The following is a 22,045-nucleotide window of genomic DNA, read 5'->3' on the forward strand; positions in this document are numbered from 1 at the left end:
CTCTAGGAAGACTTTTATCAGAACACTAGATTGGGAAGTTAAATACCTGGAATGGGGTACAATCAAGCTTGATTCAAGCTTGATTGTACCCAATCTCTGCAGCACCTGCTTTACCTGCCCCTTCTCGGGAGGTTCCAGGAGGCAGAGATCATGGTAATAGCATTTTCATGTGGCAGCATGATATCAAGAGCCAAAGCCTTTGAATCAAGCTTGATTATATCCCATTCCAAGTTTTTAACTTCCCAATCTAGTGTTCTGATAAAAGCCTTCATAGAGAGATTGTTCCTCTTCCCTTTCCTTCCTCCACCCCCCACCTCCCCAATCTCTCTGGATCTGCTTATTGCTATTGTGCCCAGCTACCATATCTTTTTGCTGCATGACAGATCCGACACACACACACACACACGATTTGTCATGCACCAAAGAGATACGGTGGCTGGGCGCGATAGCAGCAGTAGCAATAAGCACTGCATAACAGATCCGGAGAGACTGGGGGGGAGGTGGCGCAAAGGAAGAAAACCAATCTCCTCTGCACAAAGACTTTTCCTGACCCTCGATCTCCACTTTCTCTTTGGAAAATTACTATTTGCATCGTTGGGATTTTGGTTAATGGAAGAAGTGCAGGATGAAAAGGAAACTTCGGAATATAGGAGCGCCGTAATCCTGGAGCCTGGCAGCGCTCTGCATGCCCCATTTTTCACAAAAAAATGGAGCATGCAGATGGTTTGGGATGCCTGCAGAGTGTTCCTGGGAGCTGGGGGTGGGACTTTTTTAAAAAAATTACCTCTTCAAAATCTTGGTGTGTCTTATACCCCGGTGCGTATTATATTTTGAAAAATGTGGTAGATAGGTAGGGACAGAGAGAGAATAGATAGGTAGGAAGATGTTTCCAGGTATATTTATCCATGTGCTGGAGAAGGAAATAGCTGACAATCTGCAGCACCTAAGACTTTGTTTCTGCTGGCACAGTACTTGATCAATGTAATTCTCATCAATCACTAAGAGAGCTTTCCAAAAGGAAAAAAAAAAAGATTTTGGACTCTGCAAACATCATGAAAACGGGCCCATTTTTTTTTTTAAAAAGAGAGGCATGAATAGCCTGGGGCTTGCAGAGTGTTCCTGGGGGGTGGGGGGGCCCAAACAAGCAGAAAATGGCCCATTTTTGTCAAAAAAATTGCATGCACATTTTTATGCCTTATGGAGGCTGATACAGTGCTGCTGGAGGCTGGGGGGGGCAAAAATGGCCCATTTTTTGCTCATTTCTGCCCTCCCCAGCCCCCAGGAGCTCTCTGAAAGCTTCCATAAGGGTATGCACCGCCATTTTAATGGAGGGGGCGGGGCTTCACGAGACAAAAAAATGCTGTATTCAGTGTATAAGACGCACCAAGATTTTCAGCCTCTTTTTTGAGGAAAAAGGGTGTGTCTTATACTCCAAAAAATACGGTACTTATTAAATTGTTACAGAAATACATGGATATTAGTAGCCTTTATGAAATGTGTGAATAAAAAAGCCTTTATGCTTTTGGGATGGGCTTCTTTGTGTGTCTGTGCGTGCGGACGGACAGACACACACAAACACAAGCACGCACACACACACACACTAAAGGGCACATTCCTAATTTTTTTGTCCATTGCATTCCAAAACAGCTAGCCTTGGGTTGTTGCTATGGGATGGATTATCAGTCTTGGTATTTCAGGAGGAATACAAATGGGGGGGGGGGAATTGAATAGAATTCATCTAAGCATTTAGAAAGGGGATATTGCTACTTTTTATTTCTGCTTATATTGTTAGATATAATCAAGATAAATCTGCTTCCTTAGGATATATTTGTTTTTTTACAAATCGATTGGTCTATATTACTTAAGTGATCTGCATTATGTAATCTTATTTTTAAGCATAGATGGCCAGGAATTAGGGCTCAAATGACAGAAGATGTGTTATGACATTTTAGTATTATTTTGGCTTGCTATGCACCTTGGTATCTAAAGACTTTGTTCAAGTCTTTGGAACATAAGAAATTCTGAATTAAAGTTCATATCTGTTCATTCAATTGTTTAATAAAAGTAAAGGGAGGAAATGGGTTTTTTTTTTAAAAAAATGCATTTTTAATATGTACTGCTTTAGGCCTTCACTTAGTATATTTACTGAAAAATAGGTTTTGGTTGTTGAAAGGTGGGTGGAAATTTTTTTGGAATGGTCAACTGTTCTCATACTTAAACATGTTTCAGATCTCTCTTGTCTACTAGTGTGTTACAGTGCTTTGCATCCAACTTGTTTAAATGAATAAATCTGAACATTAAATTGCTTTTGGCTACATTACAACTTTATTGTAGTTAGTTGTAAAACTGTGTCTGACTTTACAACTTATAATTTACATTACAACATATAATGTAAAAATCAATTTTGCTTCATACTTAATTTTAATTCAGGCCAGCCATGTCAAAGAAGGAGGAAGTGCAGGACTTATTCCTAGCCAGTTCTTAGAAGAAAAGAGGAAAGCATTTGTTAGACGGGACTGGGAAAATTCAAGTAAGGAACTCAAAAATATCATTTTGATTATGTACATTCTTCAAATTCCATGGATTGTTAATAATGGAATACATTATTGTCCATAATTACAAATTAGTAATCAAAATAATTTGCTTTCTTTCTGATTCCTGAATCTTTTCTGCCATCTGCTGGTACTTAGATAAAATTAAATAGGGAGTATTATAACCATAAGTCTAAACAATTTATTATAGTTATATAAACAAATTTAGCAGTTACAAGCAGTTAGGGTGATATGGCTTTCAATGGAGTACATTAAGACTTTGTTCCAAACCAACATAACGAATTGTAATTTCAAAAATATCTCATTTGTTTTTAGGTCCTTTCTGTGGGACAATAAATAGTAAAAAGAAGAAAAAAATGATGTATCTCACAACTAGAAATGCAGGTTTGTAAATTTCAGCATTACATACTAGAATACATAAAAATAACTTGGCAAGAATATTTAGAAAGTTATTTATATTTATTTAGTTTAATAACTACTGCAAAAAAGATAGTAAAATTGGGTGTGTTCACAGGCTGACCATACAACAACTAATATGGTATACAATCATACTTATGGTCATATATCAGGGACTATCTGTGTCTCCAGTGGCTATACATACAAATCTAGGAAGTGATTCCAAATGAAACTGATCTTTTCTGAGTTTTCCTACATGTAGGCAATTTGATATCCCTTGTTATGGTGTAAAAATGTATATTTACACTGTTTTGCTAATTTATTTTATAATTCAAATTATCCTTGAACTCACAGATAATTTAGCTTGTCATGTTTAGCAATTTAATATTAAAGTGAAATGGGGCACATTAATGATTTTTTTTACTACTGTATTAAATAATTTAGGAGTCCTATGTTACAAATTATATCTACATTTCCCAGAAGTAATTGGGAACAATGGGCTCCTGTACAGCACTATTTAAAAAAAAAAAAATAGCCATGCAATAGCAGAAATCCTATTACAGGAAAACATATTTTACTCCTTGTGACAAGCTGCAGCTGTTGTATATTACATCATTCATATAATTAGCAATGTTATTCTGTTGATCTATCTATATTCATAGTATATTCATCATTTGAAAACTATTGTATGAAATCAGAGGTAGAATCTGAAGGACCAGGCTATAAGACCTTTCACCCAGTGGTGTCCCAAAATTATCAAATCATAATTTGTAATGTCTCTAATATTAGTAATGTGTAATTAATTTTAATTAAACTTAAATTTACATTAAATCAACTGTAATGGCCAAGTCCTATCCACTTATTACAGAGGGCTTTCTGCCATGGCTTTCAGTGGCCAGATTGGATACTGACCCCCTCCTGAAAATACATACATACATACATACATACATACATACATACACACACTACCTTCAATGCTGGAAATAATAAAAATGGATATCACTTTGAAAACCTTGCTTGGTTAGCTTACCTGCCTCTTCTTGAAGTAATTTGTCCATCCTATTAAATAGGGTAAATGCATTGTAGATGCCTTCTCAAATGATGTCACGTAATAGGGGTGTCAGAGGCTCTAATCCTAGTGGCTCACCCAACCCTTTGGACAGCCTCCCAACTGAGATTCAAGAAATCACAAATTGATTGGGTTAAGAATAACTGTCTCAAAGTCAACCAATGAGCTTCATGGCTGATTGGCGGATTAAATCCATAGAATTGTGAAATTTATATTGTTCGCATTGCCTTGATTTTAACATGTTCTGTTGCATCTAGAATTTGATCGACATGAAATTCAAATATATGAGGAAGTAGCAAAAATGCCTCCATTTCAAAGAAAAACACTAGTCTTAATAGGGGCCCAAGGAGTTGGCCGAAGAAGTCTGAAAAACAGATTTATTGTACTGAATCCCACAAAATTTGGAACCACAGTCCCATGTAAGTTTTTATAACACTCTTGTTTGTTTGCTTATTTTACATAGATTCACTAAACTATTTTGATTCCTGATAACCTTAATCTCAGACAGACATTATGAAATGAGGTAGTGTAATGACAAATTAAAAAATCTTCTTCTTCTTCTTCATCATCATCATCATCTTAGCTATTGTCTATCCATTGCAGGATAGACTATCTTCCACATGTTTCTAACCAATATGTGACAACATCAACAAATATTGGGGGCTCAATTGGCAAAAGAAAGCTCAGGATCGTATTGGTTGGAAACTACAGGTAATCCTTGAGGTATGACAGTTCACTTAGTGACCGTTCAAAGTTACACAACAACCCTCCCAAGTATTTACAACACAGTCCTGAAACTAAGAATGTTGTAATATCACAGCAGCGTTCACCCTTACAAACGATCACAGAGATACTGCAACATTTACCCTGCCTATTTCACCTCACAGTTCCCCACAATTACTTTTCCCCCATCCTACCTTGCAAAGATCTGTCTCCTCACTGTTCCTTTGAGAGCAGGGCGATTTTGCTTCCAGCAATCAATTGGCTTGCAAATGCTTTTCACACTGACAGTGAAAGATTCTGGGGGCCATGATATCACACGACTTCAGGCACCCATCCGCTTTTGTAGAGAATGGATGCTTGAAGTCATGAGAGATCACAACCCCCAGAACATTACATTCTCGATGCGTGAAAAGCATTTGCAAACCAATCAGATGCTGAACTAAAATCAGAGAGGTTGCAAGGGAACAGTCTGGCATGGTAGGATAGTGAGGAAGCAATTGTGTAGTGATGAGGTATCTACCATGCACACTTAACGATCAGCACATTCAATTAGTGAATGCATGGCTGAAAGCAGGAAGTTTTCACGTTCACTTTACGTGATTTACTCCAACAAATCCTTGGTTTTCAAATATAATTGCCAGGCTCCATTACATCTGTAACTCGAGGATTACCTGTACAAGTTAAAATATGAATAAATGCATGTGAAGTTGTGTAACTAGTTCATTTTTTCTAATATTGGCATGTTTTACATATTTGACAGTAAAATAGTATCAGCAAACATGGCAGTTGTGCTTCAAAACATATTCACTTGGGAATAAGCCCTATTATAAGTACTTCCAACCACTCTTTGGGATGCATTACATAAGGAATTCTACAGAGTGGAATTTAAATTATTTGTATGCAAGTTCATTTAAACATTTTAATTATAAATAGTTGGTAAAATACTTGTTTTTTTCAGATGCAGATGGGAGAGTGGCAGAAACTGCGTGAACTCACAATGAAAATAAAAATGCAAATTAAAATAGCTCTGCAGACTAAAAGCCTAATTTCTGGAGCTTTTATGTGACCTCCTGCAGCCCCCAATCCTTCTCTCAGGTTTATACCTCAAGGTTGAAATATTATATGAGCCATGGTGGCACAGTGGTTAGAATGCAGTAGTGCAGGCTACTTCTGCTGCCTGCTGGCTGCCTGTTGTTTGGCAGCTTGAGTCTCCCCAGTTCAAGGTTGACTCAGCCTTCCTCCATCTGAGGTTGGTAAAATGAGGACCCAGATTGTTGGGGGGCAATAGGCCGTCTCTTAACTGATTAGAGAGGGCTGTAAAGTGATACATAAGTAAGTGCTATTGCTATTTCCTGAACCTGAATTATTTTGTGAGCTATAATAGGACACTATTCTTGGGTTGAAGAGCCTTTCTACTAGTACAGGAAATCTATTGTATTCAGATCTTTGTGTAAGAAAGTTCTTACATAAAAGCACACCTGGCTGTATCTTTTGTATATTGTTGTTTTGCTCGTATGTCAATTTATTTAGTTACATCACGGAAATCGAGGGATGATGAGAAAGATGGACAAGCATACCGGTTTGTGTCACGAAATGAAATGGAGGCAGATATTAAAGCAGGAAGATATTTAGAACACGGGGAATATGAAGGAAATCTTTATGGTACAAAAATAGATTCTATTATTGAAGTGGTTCAGACTGGAAGAACATGTATCTTGGATGTGAATCCACAGGTATGCTAGTTTAATACTTTAATAGCCAAGTATCAGTGGGAAAATTTTGCATCTGATCAAGTTGGAGAAACTCTTGTAAGAGTTGGATTTTCTGTAATTACATTAATTTGAGTAGTGAGCAGATTTCACAAGAGGGCTAGGCTTTCAACAGGACATGGGGACCACATCTGCCCTTGTTGTTGCAAATGATGGCCAGAAAAAGCAGTATTGGTCCTTTTCCTATTTTAGCATGTTTTAAAAGTCATTTTCACAAGATTTAAGTGGCCATTCTGACTCTTAAACCCCCCCCACCAAGTCTCTACATGTGAAGAAATAGTCTTTAAAAAAATTCACTCATGCCTACCTGAAGAAATTTGCAAGTTGTGGATTTCCCAATTGTCGCTAAAGGAGAGCTAGAACTTACATATTTGAAATGAATGTTCCCATAACCTCACTGTATGTGTAGAATTGCAAAGTGGCTTATAAAGTTGAGCCAAAGGCCATCTGGAATAGCATTTATAGCTTCATAATGTTTGTTCTTGAGCTTACATTCCCTACCATTACTGCACTTTTTTCCATCTTCTTTTTTAGCCAATATTTGCTACTGTCTCCAAAAGGTGGAGATTGTGGCTGTAGAAGCAGTAGATGGATAAAGAATAAGCCACTTATTTCTTTTATTGTTTGAGGTTGACTTCAGGTTACTACATGAAGAAGTCATGTAATTTTCTTAGCAACCTTTCAGAAGGGATTCACCATTCTTATCTACAGCTTAGGGAGGTTGACTCAAGGGCAGGACAAGAAATCCCCCACCCATTCTTAGTCCAGTACTTTAATCATGAGACCAAACTAGTTCTCTTAATCTCTGGAGATTAGGTCAATGGCAGTGGGAGGGAAGCTTCTTTGCTTGGTAACTGTATGCTTATACCTATAGTAGAAAATTTGAAAAGAACTCAATACAATAATTAAAAGGTTGGAGAAGGGAGGGGAATTAATATGAATTTAATCCTGCCCTGCCTTCACTCAGTTTTGGGAGTTGTTCCCTTCCCCCAGTCTGACTTTAAATATCCTACAAAATTTGATATGGCTCTGAACCCAAATTAGTTTATGCAAATTATTGGTTTAGTGTAAATTCCATTCCAAAAGGAGGCTTTGTTGGGGAGGGGAATGGATGCCTATCAATGAGTGTTGACTCCTGGTGACTTCCTGGACAGGTTCCTACATTTTTTTTCTGGCAAGATTTCAGAAATGGCTTATCATTGCTTCCTTTCCAAGATGGAGAGTAAGTGAGTGGCCCAAAGTCACCCAGTTGCCTTTATACCCAAGGCAAGACTAGAACTCACTTAATTCTTCAGCATGTGGTGTGGCAAGTCATTTATATTTGCATTTATTTATTTTGCTTTTTTAAAAAAAATGAAATGAACACTGAAATATTTCTAATGCTATTTTCACTACTAAAATGTGTGCAGAAATACTTGAAATGTAACTAGAATATGGTAACTGTAACCTGATAAATACACCATGTGTTGTCATTAGGTGCTATCATTTTGAGAAGTATATAACTGAATTGAAATATAGATTTAGACTTAACTATAATTTTGAGCAATTTACGGTTTACGAAAACATTCCAGAGAAAATTTCTGACACATCCTGAGAACCATATTCTGTATCTCACCACCATTACTAAGTCCACCACTAATATCCTGGGAGAACTGCCATGTTTGTAAAGGCTTCCAGAACATCGTCAAGGCAGCAGAGTCACATGGATCTCCTGTGGCATGTAATTTAAGAGGCTGAATGCAGTGACAGAAAAAGCATAGTTCCTGTGTCCTAATAGATGGCATCGTTTGAAAGGACTGAAGCACGTTGTCTATTAAGTAGTGAAAAATTCATATTATCCTCTGTGTTTACACTGACGCTACCTATTATCCAAAAAATTGAATGCATAACTTAATTATTTTCTTTCTAGGCACTTAAAGTGTTGCGGACATCAGAGTTTATGCCCTATGTAGTTTTTATTGCTGCTCCAGAACTTGAAACACTCCGTGCAATGCACAAAGCTGTGGTTGATGCAGGAATTACAACCAAGCTTCTAACAGTAAGGAAAATTATCATTTTTTAAAAAATATATGTGAGTAATCTAGTTTATTTTATCAGTATTATTAAAGCTACACTTAATATAGTATAGGTCATCTTCAGACTCTGTTCCCTCTTTCTATTGGCCATTTGTAGTTCTTGGACTTTTACTAAACTGTTTAGGCATAGATTATTGCAGATTTTTATTTCATTTTGTTATAACTGCCTCATCTGTTCCAGAAAACTTGGTAAACTAAGTAGTTTGTTGATGTGAGGCAAAGAATGTACTTGATGTCTCTCAATACAGTTTTAAAATATATTATGAGCAAGAAGTTCTTTTAATTCAAATAACATTCCTAATCTAGTTTCTTAATTGAAAAGTGGGGTACACTTCTAGATACTGTAAATATGTGTTGTTATCTGTTGCTTATGACATAGCTCCTGTATTTAAATATATGATGCTATATTTATCCATTTAAAATTGCCAGAATAGCATGCATTAAAATAATAGTTTGGATTCAGATTGTGTTAGAATATGGAAGACAATGGGATTGATAAAGAGCTAGTAAGAATAATTTCAAATATCAAATATAATTCTGAATATAATTAAATCTAAATTTAGCCTAACGTGTGTGAAGCTCTAAGAAAGAAAGTGAAAAATAATTTCATGCGTAAACTATCAGGCAAAATAGCTAGATAAATCAGTGTCACAGAAGATGGTCTTTATGACACCTTAATTCTCAGCTGATACAGCTTTATAAATAAACACCTGCATATTAAAATGCCCAGGAAAATATTCATTGACAAGTCTGTTCATTTAAGTAAGTGGTTAATATGGTCCATACAGCTTGATCTAGCACAAAATGTAGCTGTTTTGTTATTAATTAAAATACTTTGAATTTTTTCTGATGAAATCCAGTATTGTAATAAAATAATATTGAAACAGAAATCTAAAGTAAGATTTCAAAGTATGCAAATTATGTGCATGTTTAAAGAGTTGTGCATAGCTATGAAAATCCTAAAGCTATACTGTAACGTAACTACATCTGTTGTATCTAAATAGCTGTTTGCACTTTCACAGATTCCTGTATCATCATATTTTTAGGAATTAATTTTAAATATTTTTTTCTATTTAAAAAACTGGTCTTGTTGATCTCTAAAGATTTTTTTAAATGCAGAGTCTCAGATTTAAATCTGACTCTAGTCACTTGCTTTTTATAGTATTGTTTTATTTTTAATATTTGTCAATATTTTAATAGGATACCGATTTGAAGAAAACTGTTGATGAGAGTGCACGGATCCAGAGAGCTTATAGTCACTACTTTGATCTGATTATTGTGAATGACAACCTAGACAAAGCTTTTGAGAAGTTGCAAACTGCTACAGAGAAATTGAGAATGGAATCACAGTGGGTCCCAATTAGCTGGGTATACTGAGTTCTTTTAAAGATGAAACAACGTCATGTAATGTTGAAACAAACACTATACTAAAAAAATATTGTACAGTGGTGCCAGATCCTTGGCAGGACCCAATATGTTTTTATTTTATGTATATTAAAATAATAGTATGCTAGTCAAAAAATTTTATACAAAATGTTGAAGGGAAAGTGTACTTAATATGTAATTTATTTTAATTTTTCTAACTTTTTACAAATAACCTTTTTATTCATATCACATGAAGGAAATGCGTTGAAGCATTTTTATAAATGTTTTGATTTACTACTTTGCCTTTATTCATCTAAAGAACTTTCCAGTCATTCATTTATACATTTGATCTTACATTTTCACTGTGATAAGGAGAAAAATACTTGAAAAGGTTTTTGTAAAACTCTGTTTTAAATCAAATGTTTCATCTGATTAGTTTTTATTATTTAGATATAATCCTTGTTCTAATAAGCATATCATCTTGACATAAGCAGAACTTTTAATAAAGCAACCAGCACTGAGCCATGTTACTGAAGCATATTTGCTTAATGTTTATTCATGTTTTGCAGCTGTTTTGTCTTAGACAGATGTACTGTAGACTTTTATGTAGATTCTCTTTTTACATAAATGTAAAAGCAATATCTTGAACTTTCCCTAAGAGACCCTTTTAAAAAGCCAACATTTCAACCCATTCAGTAAGTATTTTTCAAATAATTCTCGTAATGTAAATTCATTGTGTTTGAGGTAATGGTGAAGTATCCTGAAAGAACCTCATGCTACAGTCTTAGTGAAGAGCTCAGCATGTAGAATGTATGTTCTTAGTTGTGGAAAACTCATAGCTTAGAGGAACAAAATCTGCTTTTTTATTATGACCTCGCTCTGTATTTGTATATCGTTCTATAACGACTGGCTTTTAGTTTATATCAGAGTATTTATGAGTGATTTTGTGTGTTATAAAAACGTGATGTGATGGGGCTTTGAGCTGATCCTTTGTGTTACATGGCTTTATTCACCAAATAGAGTGTGAAACTAAAATTATTGTCAGATGCTAAAATTCAGTGTTATTTATCAAATAATTTATTTTTGTTTCACACTCATGTTTTATAGTGTTAGCCAATAACTCTTCCCTTAGTTAGTTAATCATGTTAGGGTCATATTTACTGATTTCATAAATACATTTCTGATATTCTATTGAGGGGATGTAGATATGGATGAGCCATACTGGCGCAGTGGTTAGAGTGCAGTACTCCAGGCTACTTCTGCTGCTCACCGGCTGCCAGCAGTTTGGCAGATCAAATTTTACCAGGCTCAAGGCTGATTCAGCCTTCCATCCTTCCAAGGTGGATAAAATGAGGGCTCAGATTGTTGGGGGCAATATGGTAACTCTGTAAACCGTTTAGAGAAAGCTTTAAAGCACTGTGAAGCAGTATATAAGTCTGTGCTATTGCTTTACTAAGAGGAAATAATCTGATGATCATATTTTATATTATGCCTGCTGTTATAAATAGAGCCATCCATTGCTAACACACAGAGGACCTGAGGTAGTTATCATCCCCCCATTTTATTTTGCATATGAGTTTGGTCACTAGGATTACAGAACTTATTTTCAATACCAAAGTATCATACACAAGATGCCAACAATGAAAAAAATATTGGAAAGGGCCAAGACAGTACAAGCTAGCTTTTAAGTATTTTGGCTTTTAAGATGCACAAGGAAACAGGGTTTCAATAATTTTTAGTTTATATAGAGAAATGTTGATACCAAAAAGGTATTGTAGATTTAAAAAACCCTTTGTGGTATTTTTTTAAAGACTTAAGTATATTTTGTAAATGTTATGCAAATAATTGCATATGTGTCTTAATTGCTATTGGTATTTAGAAATTAGCTTCTAACAATATGAAATATTATACAGACATTTATTTCTGTTGCATTAATTCTGTAGATAGGCTGATGTTAAATATTTAAAAATATGTATACCTAGGTCTGGGGGGAGGAGGGAAATTCCAGTACCCAAAATGACATTTTACTCTGTAATTTCAACGTCATTGTAAGGTTATGGTGGGATAAAGTGAAAAAATGACTATACTTTTACTGAATATAATGCTGTTTGGAGATTGAGTAGAAGGCATTATTGAATCCTCAAGTCAAATAACTGTTTCTCATTCCTTTGTTTTCTAATATTACATTATATAGCATTCCAGTTGGTTTGTTGCTACTGCTCTTTGCTAGATGAGAGTTTGGGCTGCATTTTAAGTAGCCGTGATTCTGTTCAGATTCTACCTGAACCATCTTTTTTAAAAAAAAATAAAATGTTCTCAAGCAGAATACTCAATCTACTCCTGTCTTATTTTGTTTCTAGCCATTGATCTGTATTATCCACTCCTGTTGGAAAGCAGAAGGTTTTTCCAATTGGCCTTAGTTCAAGGAGAGTTTAGCAAGTGATTAAAGGAATGCAAGTGATTTTGGTTTTAAGGCTCAGAAGCTCAGTGCTGTCAAAAGCAGGAAGGAGGAAGAACAGAATATCAGTATTTGCCTTAATGGCTTTCTAAAGAAATTGTTAACAGTAGGGAATTGGTCAAAAAACATTTTATATTTTCTCTGGACAAGACTTTTTGTTCTGGTACTCTTATATCATCTTGGAAGAACTGCTCATCACAAAATTCACTCTTGGCATTAATGTGGAAATTTAAACCACAGGTCCTGAATGTAACAGGAAGAGTTAGTTTGCTGCCATGCATAAGAATTACTGCATTTGATATAAAATACACCTCTATCTCAATGGCAGAATATTGCTGCACGTGATATAGGCCATTTACTGATTTTGCTGAATGGCTGTATGAATAAATAAAACTTTGAATAGAGACCCATGCATTTATCCTCCCACTGAATGGCAGCAATGGAGACGTATGTAACAGGCAAAATGCTTCTAAGGACAGTACTATGATGCTAAATTTAGTAAATGAGGTGCAGAATGGATTAATTGGGAAAGTGTAAATTGGAGGCAGAACATTTTAAGTGTCTAATTTCAGTTCTTGGCCTCTTTGTCTGCAACTGCAGAGTTCCTGTCAATGATCTGAACTGATAGATTGCAAATTCCTGTGGATAATAAATCTAGAATATACCAGAAATGTTATACCACTTTCCTCAAAGGATAAAGTATATTTATCCTTCCTTCATTAATAGAGTAAATGAGAAATCATGTAAGGGCGATTCCATGTATAAGTTCAGTATAAAAATGGAAAATGCGTCTTTGCTTAACATGTGTATGTGAAATGGTATGACAATATTGCTTGCTGATATTAGGGTACATAATTATCTGTACCAAAGTAAATATATATTGAAATATATATGCTAAGTGTATAGGTATGCCTATGTAATAATAGTAGAAAACAATAGTTTATGCAAAGGCCTAAACTAACATGGATCAGTAAATACTATTCATTGTTCTGTGCTATAGTTTTACCAAAAATTATGGAATGAAAAAAATCAATAAAAGTGCATGACAGTTATTAAAACATTACTTACCCATTACGGCAGTCCTTAATTGTATTTTAGTTTTTTTTTTTAAAAAAAATAATTTTCCATAAATTTATATAGTTTGTACATTATGATAACTTTAAAATTATACCTAAACTGCAATTGGTCATACTGAATTCATGGGGACTACAAAGTTCCAGGAATATATAGTTGTTATATGTTTATATAAGCTTTTCATTTATTTTAAATTTATAATAAAATGCAGAATTATATGAATCATGCTGAATCAGACCTAAATCAAAGCTAATTTTAGTTTCTAATGTAAAAATGCTATTATATAGCCAATAACTGAATATTCAACGAAAAGCTGCTAGTTTCAGAAAGACAGTTGTCATCATCAAGGAAAATTATATAAAAAAAACTTTAGAGCAAGAGCTAAAGAAAGAGAATAACAGAAGCTAAGGGATGTTTTAAACCAAGAGTCCCCAACCCCCAGGCTGCAGTCCACTTACCGGGCCATAGCCCATTCCAAACCGAGTTGCAGAAGAGGCGGCAAGATATCTACACAAGATTTGGTAAATCTATCAATAATAATAAGTTCTCAAGCTTTGGGTTCTTAAAAACGATGAGGTATTGTTTCAGCAATTTGTAGAATCAGTAGCAACTGCTGTTTTTGAGAAAGATGTAGAATTTTGAATGCAAACTATCTTGTTCAAATCTGTATATGATACTGATAGAAAGGATATTAGTTAGGTATGCACTTTTTGAATAAACATATAAAATGTAGAACTTTTTTTTGGAATATTTGAAATTCATTCAATTCATGTTCTTGAGTATTTTTTTATCTGCTGAGAATCAAATATAGTTTAAATCAATTGCACATTATTACTATTTTGCTGTCTTGTCTTGGTTCATTTGGCAGGAGTTCCCATCATAAACCTTGGAAACTTTCAGAGAAAACAAAGCAGCTATCTCAAGAGCTGCGTTTATCATGTCATATTGAAATATTTTTGTTTATGATGCAAATTGCTTTGGATTGGTTTTCCATTAAAGTTCATCGTGACTAGAAATATGTACTGGATAATCCTTTTTCTAGAATATTAAAACGGCAACTTCCATGAGAAAAAAACCAAAATCTCAGGCAACAAACTAATGAGTCTCTTATAATGCCTCTTATGTATCTATTTCATTACATAGATAATCCTCAATTTACAACCAGTCACTTAGCAACTGTTGAAAGTTACAAAACCCACCCCCCACAAAAAGGGACATTACCTGGATTTGAAGTTCTGATGACCACCCCCTGGACAGTCACATGATCATACTCTGGATACTGAATAATTGTTCAATAAATAAGCATTTGCAGTATCCTGCAGTCATGTGACTGCAATTTACATTTTTGGGGGAACTGATGTTTACTTCTGACTGCCAGAAAAAAGCACTCATTTATGGACAATGAGTTTACTTAACAACTATTGTAAAAGGTCCTAAAACTGGGCATGGACTAGTGATGATGTATTTAAAATCCATCATGACTAATAATGGTAATTTCAGGTTCAATTATTGTGGTAAGTTGAGGAATACCTTTATCTCAGATTGCTTGTTTATCTTTTTTCTTTCAATGTCCATGCCTTATACGGGCTTTCTCGACATAACTGAATTTTTTGAGGCTTCTTGCTATTACACGAATTGTCCATTTATAAGATCGAATATTTTCCTAATGTTCAAGTACGATAGCTGAAAATCATGTCCAGTCTTACAACAATTGATGTTAGTTGTGCCCCAACATGAGGTAAGAAAAACATCTGATTAGGGGTTCAGGTGCATATATGGTAGTTATACTCTTTTTTTAAAAAATGTAATGTGTTAGCTAGAGAAAGATGTTTTAACTTGGAAACTATTAAAATAATATATCTTGGATGCACTGTCATATCATTTCTTCAAATGTGTATTGTATCGAGATCTACATTTCTTTGTGAATTATTATATGTAGCTATTTTGTGTTTCTAAGATTAGATGATAGAAAATCATTAGGTACATTTTTAAAAAATGACTTCTGTTAGACTTATGCAGTATAATTTTTATTGCTTCAACTCTTAACATTTCTATTAAACGGTAACTTTTTTCAAATGTGTACTAATATTAACACACATAGAACAATAGAAGATTTAAATGGGATAGGAAATTTTAATGTCTTTCCACGCTGTAAATCACAACAAAATTGCCACATAGATCAGATTAAGAAGTTCTAAAAAAGAATCATAAAAATTTTGGTGAAATTTCATAGGACAAATGTGTGCTATTCAGTTAAACTTTTTTTTAATGAACTAATGTTTCCCCATTTAAGTTGTTTATCATTGTTGAAATGTATAAAACTGTGAAATCCTGAAAACTACTAAGAAAGTTATTTTTGTATATATGAAATAAAATCTAATATTTGAAAATTCAGTGTGATCTCTTATGAATTGCATTTTTACTGCACAGAACAGGCATCAGAAAAGGAAGCAGGAAAGAGGCAATACAGTAGGCCTTCCTTGCAATAGATGTTATAATTTTATATTGAATGATATATAAAAACTTATCAATATGAAATAACAAGTCATCCTATTTTTACACTGCATATCCTAATTAAAATGCTGAAAAAAACATTCCATATACCTTATAATAGCATTTAATAAGTGTCGTGAAGATAATATCCAAAATCTGTTAACTTCCACTGGTTGAAGCCATATGGAATTGAGTGGGTTTTATATACTTTTGTGAATACAGATTCACAAAGATTACATTTCACTCCTTAACATACATCCCCCCCGCTACTCCTCAATCTAAAACAAGAAGCTCTGAGACCTGGAATTTTGGTACACTTCACATGAATCAAATAGGGTAAATAAAAATTCCTTTATAACTAGAAAGATTAAAAATATGATTCTCAAAATGGATGCTGCCATTCCCAGCTTCTCTACCACACCATAAAGAAAAACACATGGAAACGTGCTACATCTTTTGTGACATTTGGCTCTAATCTAATAATGGCTCCAAAGGAAAGTCCCAACATTTCAGATCATGCTTGAACTTTATTCCTGTGCTGTTGTTTTTTTTAATGTTGATTGCTTAAATGGTCCTTTCAATTATTCTCCTGCTACATGATGGTCTTTGCTCAGTTTTGAATACACTCTGTTGTACACTCTAATTCAGGGGTCCCCAACCTGTGGACCAGCACTGGGCCCTGGGATGCAGGCAACATGCAAAACCATCTCCCTCCAGTTCGCGGAAAAACCTCCCTCCATAGAACAGATCCCTGGTGCCCAAAAGATTAGAGCCGCTGTTCTAGTTTATAAGGAAAATAAGATTAGTACTGAAGCACAATAACTAGTACAAGGAATTCTTCACTGGCAAGTCCAGTGCTAAATGAAGCCATTGCTAAATGGACCTCGCTATCTTGTATGCATCAAAAGCAATGCAACTGTGTTACAAACTAGGACTGGAGCCATTCTCTTGAAATCCGTTTCTCCAAACCCTCCACTCACATGTGGGTGGGATGGGAAGAAAAAAAACCAAGCAATTTTTGCAGGCAATTTCTCCTTTCCTACTGCCAATATGACCATAATATGTAGAACAGCAAACAACTTGCTTTGTTGAAATCTCTCTCTCCAAGGGGTGAGGGATATATGAAAGAAGAAGAAAAATCACAGGTCTGGTCCAAGACAGTACATACTAGCTGTAATGGCATTCATATGGCTGAGGGATGCTGTGAAGGTTGTGAATGGTGGTAAATGAACCATAAAATTACTTTTTTCTGCAGTTGTAACTTTGAATGGTTGCTGAATAAATGGCTGAAAAGTGAGGACACGTAATCTTTCTAAACTTTAAAATAATACAGGAGAATCAAACATCTCGCCAAGTATCCCTGCGTGGGTTTCTTTTTTATCTTTGCATCTTTTCATTCATATAATTAATTTCAGCATTTGCCTTGCTCCAATAACATAGCCCATCGGCAGCTATTCCAATTGCATGGAGACAAGTCTAGTGGGTTCATAATTAAGAGGCATTAAACAGAGATACTTGTAGTATTAAACTATTGAAACAGCTTCATCAGTTCTTGTCTTTTTCACAGCCTAATGCATGGAGGCCATTCAATGCTATATATAGAACGACTGGGGAAAAGCTGGATTTTTTCATGGTTGTAGCTTTGATAGAAGATTCCATCATTTCAAGGTTAATGTTTGATAAAGTGAATAGCCTTTGTGCTATCCGAAACTTTCCTGGGTCAGCAAGTGAAGCCAGTATAGGGTCTGCAAGTGTCACTGTACCATCTTCTGAGGTCATATTAGGCTGCTCAAAGACAGAAAGACATTGATTAAAAGCATTTCCACAATAGTACAATTTTTAAATAATGGCAAAAAAGACAATTTTTTAATATGTGAAGCTAACTAATCTGGGAATGGAACATCTGGAAAACACTGGAATTTTATTTCAAATTAAATCAATTTGGTCATTGAAAGTGCCTAACAGTTTTCCAGAAATTAATCTTCAGAGATTCAGGAACCGTAGTTTTTGCACATTCTTAATAATGCAACAAATTAGGGGATCAATGCAATGTGATGGTCAAAGTATGCTATATTAGATTGCAAGGCCAAATCCAAATACCCATTTTGGGCAACTTTGCTGATGACCTAAAGGTTTTTGTCAGAATCAAAATGAGGGTAGTTCATTGGAAGAAATGCTGGATATAAATGAAATGAAATAAATAAAAATACTCATCTGTTATTCCAGCCAAAGCTCTGTGCAACAGTCTCTTCAATAGTGACACCATCTGTGCAGCATTTCATAAATTACAATTCCTAGCAATCTCTCAGGGTAGATTGGGAAAATGTAAAGTACTACTAATGATCTCGAAACTCTCAATTAATTTAACCCTTTGTCCTTTTCTTTATCTCAGGCTTTAAATGTCTTTGGATTTCTATTTCACGTTCCTTTTCCAATTTATTGTGAAAAGGAACAGCATATCTATTGTTAAGTATGTTGCACCTGCATATTTGAGGGCTGCACAAATCAGCACAAATCCTGATTCTGTTCAGATTTGAGATCTGAAGTGGCATGATTTGAGAATGAACCTGCTTTGTGGTTCTATTTAGGAGGAAATGCCCAAGGTTAACTAAATGCCTGAAGGTGATTCATTTTCGGCAGCATGATATCAAATGGAATACAGAACTAGAGAACAATCCTTCCATGGATCAGCTAGGTATCTCTAAGGGTTTTGAAATAGAGGAACAGTCCATTAGTTTCCAAATTGTCTAGCAAAAAGCCTGGTGTCTCAACTAGTATCTCTAGTAAAGCATTGAAACAATGCTAAAAATGTCCAGGGTCTTTAAAAAGTTCATAAACAGCTAAAGAAGCAAGTACTTATTTTTCTGTCTTGCTTTCTGTGAGTGTCCAGGCTTGGTATGGTAATGATATTGAGAAATGACCATAGACATATCTTTGTGATGTTTGCTGCATCTGATTGCCAAGTTATCTGGGGTGCGAGTAAGATTGCCATTACTAGTTGACAAGCTTGATTCCTTCCAAGTAGGGCCCCTTTATCAGTGTTACAATTCACTCTGATTGAGCTGGGAATTCTGCATGTTGATAGAGGCTAATACAATAAGACCCAATGCCACAGAATAGTATACTACATATACCAGTATTTACAGTGGGGCAAAAAAGTATTTAGTCAGCCACCAATTGTGCAAGTTCTCCCACTTAAAAAGATGAGAGAGGCCTGTAATTGACTTCATGGGTAGACCTCAACTATGAGAGACAAAATGAGAAAACAAATCCAGACAATCATATTGTCTGATTTGGAAAGAATTTTTTTGCAAATTATGGTGGAAAATAAGTATTTGGTCAATATCAAAAGTTCATCTCAATACTTTGTTATATATCCTTTGTTGGCAATGACAGAGGTCAAATGTTTTCTGTAAGTCTTCACAAGATTGGCACACACTGTTGCTGGTATGTTGGCCCATTCCTCCATGCAGATCTCCTCTAGAGCAGTGATGTTTTGGGGCTGTCGCTGGGCAACACTGACTTTCAACTCCCTCCAAAGGTTTTCTATGGGGTTGAGATCTGGAGACTGGCTAGGCCACTCCAGGACCTTGAAATGCTTCTTACGAAGTCACTCCTTCATTGCCCAGGCGGTGTGTTTGGGATCATTGTCATGCTGAAAGACCCAGCCATGTTTCATCTTCAATGCCCTTGTTGATGGTAGGAGGTTTGCACTCCAAATCTCACGATACATGGCCCCATTCATTCTTTCCTGTACACGGATCGGTCATCCTGGTCCCTTTGCAGAGAAACAGCCCCAAAGCATGATGTTGCCATCCCCGTGCTTCACAGTAGGTATGGTGTTCCTTGGATGCACCTCAGCATTCTCTCTCCTCCAAACACGACGAGTTGTGTTTCTATCAAACAGTTCTACTTTGGTTTCATCTGACCATATGACATTCTCCCAATCCTCTTCTGGATCATCCAAGTGCTCTCTAGCAAATTTCAGATGGGCCAGGACATGTACTGGCTTAAGCAGGGGGACACGTCTGACACTGCAGGATCTGACTCCCTGGTGGCGTAGTGATGATAGCCTTTGTTACGTTGGTCCCAGCTCTCTGCAGGTCATTCACTAGGTCCCCTCAGGTGGTTCTGGGATTTTTGCTCACCGTTTTTGTGATCATTTTGACCCCACGGGATGAGATCTTACGTGGAGCCCAAGATCAAGGGAGATTATCAGTGGCCTTGTATGTCTTCCATTTTCTAATTATTGCTCCTGCAGTTGATTTCTTCATACCAAACTGCTTGCCTATTGCAGATACAGTCGTCCCAGCCTGGTGAAGGTCTATAATTTTGTTTCTGGTGTCCTTCGAAAGCTCTTTGGTCTTCACCATAGTGGAGTTTGGAGTGTGACTGTTTGAGGTTGTGGACAGGTGTCTTTTATACTGCTAACAAGTTCAAACAGGTGCCCTTAATACAGGTAATGAGTGGAGGACAGAGGAGCCTCTTAAAGAAGAAGTTACAGGTCTGTGAGAGCCAGAAATCTTGCTTGTTTGTAGGTGACCAAATACTGTATATACTCAAGTATAAGCCTAGTTTTTCAGCCCACTTTTTGAGCTGAAAAAAGCCGCCTCGGCTTATACTCGAGTCAGTGAAAAATTTGCCCGAAATGGAGGAGAAAAAGGGGCGGGGCCATGCTGCTGGGTGACGCTCGTGAATGGCCCAGCGCCCCTGAGTTTCCCCTCCCTCTGTGTCAGTTTGCCGTGCAGCGTGCACCGCACCATCCCCCCTCCTCACGTTCTAATGTAATGCAGGGCTATCTTACGATTCCCCTTCCTCCCCCTCCTGCCGCTCTGCAACGATGTCCCACCTCCTCCTTGTTATGGCAAGCAGCCACATAGCGATGTCCCACCTCCTCTGGTACAGTGATCCAATGATAGGAATCACTGTGCCGTGTGTCATAGGAGGCGGGACATCATCATCACAGCGGGACATCAGCATCATGAGGTGAGTGAAGTATTTCATTGAATACACCAGTATTGTGTGATAATAATTTGTTATGCAGAGCAAATTTTTACAATGGCTACTGTATATTTAATGGGCACAGGCAGGCTGTATATGTTATTCAATGGGCAATGGCATTATTGGTATCTATTTTTATTTTTGAAATTTATCGGTAGCTGCTGCATTTCCCACCCTAGGCTTATACTCGAGTCAATAACTTTTCCAGTTTTTTTGTGGTAAAATTAGGTGCCTCGGCTTATATTCGGGTCGGCCTATACTCGAGTGTATACGGTACTTATTTTCCACCATAATTTGCAAAAAAATTCTTTCCAAATGTGATTGTCTGGATTTGTTTTCTCATTTTGTCTCCCATAGTTGAGGTGTACCTATGATGTCAATTACAGGCCTCTCTCATCTTTTTAAGTGGGAGAACTTGCACAATTGGTGGCTGACTAAATACTTTTTTGCCCCACTGTATATTATAAGATGTATATTACAACAGTATTATAAATCCTGTTCTTAAAAACACTTAATGTTTTAGCAAGCAAAGCATCACCTTAATCATTATTGAGAACTCAAATTCTGTCACAACTATATAAATTTTAAGTTTTGCCTAAAAGTTGTGTTACCCTCAAAATTGGATAGGTAGGATAGAACATTCCATTAACACAAGGCAGATCAATGTTAAGATCCTGTACAGCAAATAGAAATGAATGAAAACAATACAAGGCTTGGATCTCCAAAAGAAGTCTTGTAGACAATTGGCTACTTAGGTTACTGACAGAGAGACCATCGTAATATCATTGTACCTCATATCTCAGCACATTGTTTTTTTTATCTGTAGTCTCCCAGAAGCAATAGAAAAGCCATTCTATCTGTGCAGCACTTTGAAACATTACACAGCGCTTTGAATCAGATCATTACTCAGCTGGTCCTCTGGTTTCAAAGGAGTAATTCTATCAAACTATCACTTCTTGCCCTGTGATTCTGCTGTTCACAGCTCACGACCACAATTATAGCAATACCACCCATTAACAATAAAGCATTACAAATGGGCAAGCAAAAGCAGAAATAACCATTCACACTTC

At 36.0% G+C, this 22,045-nt stretch overlaps 2 protein-coding genes across 7 annotated transcripts in view; one reads left to right on the top strand and one right to left on the bottom strand.

Annotated features, from left to right (window-relative positions):
* Positions 1 to 10,958, top strand: part of MPP6 (membrane palmitoylated protein 6) — a 55,371-nt gene extending 44,413 nt beyond the window's left edge. For all 6 annotated transcript variants that reach the window (XM_032236853.1, XM_032236857.1, XM_032236854.1 and 3 more), the window contains 6 exons: positions 2,431 to 2,530; positions 2,868 to 2,936; positions 4,275 to 4,436; positions 6,271 to 6,473; positions 8,419 to 8,547; positions 9,785 to 10,958. In XM_032236853.1, the coding sequence (XP_032092744.1) occupies positions 2,431 to 2,530; positions 2,868 to 2,936; positions 4,275 to 4,436; positions 6,271 to 6,473; positions 8,419 to 8,547; positions 9,785 to 9,961 (840 nt within the window). In that variant the 3' untranslated portion in view covers positions 9,962 to 10,958. The remainder of the gene's footprint in view (positions 1 to 2,430; positions 2,531 to 2,867; positions 2,937 to 4,274; positions 4,437 to 6,270; positions 6,474 to 8,418; positions 8,548 to 9,784) is intronic.
* Positions 10,959 to 11,453: 495 nt separating this feature from the next.
* GSDME (gasdermin E) overlaps positions 11,454 to 22,045 on the bottom strand; it is a 37,761-nt gene continuing 27,169 nt past the window's right edge. The window contains exon 10 of the mRNA XM_032237712.1: positions 11,454 to 17,759. Within this exon, the coding sequence (XP_032093603.1) occupies positions 17,520 to 17,759 (240 nt within the window). The 3' untranslated portion in view covers positions 11,454 to 17,519. The remainder of the gene's footprint in view (positions 17,760 to 22,045) is intronic.

This window comes from Thamnophis elegans, chromosome Z, assembly GCF_009769535.1.
Source record: "Thamnophis elegans isolate rThaEle1 chromosome Z, rThaEle1.pri, whole genome shotgun sequence".
Classification (NCBI taxonomy): Eukaryota; Metazoa; Chordata; class Lepidosauria; order Squamata; family Colubridae; genus Thamnophis; species Thamnophis elegans.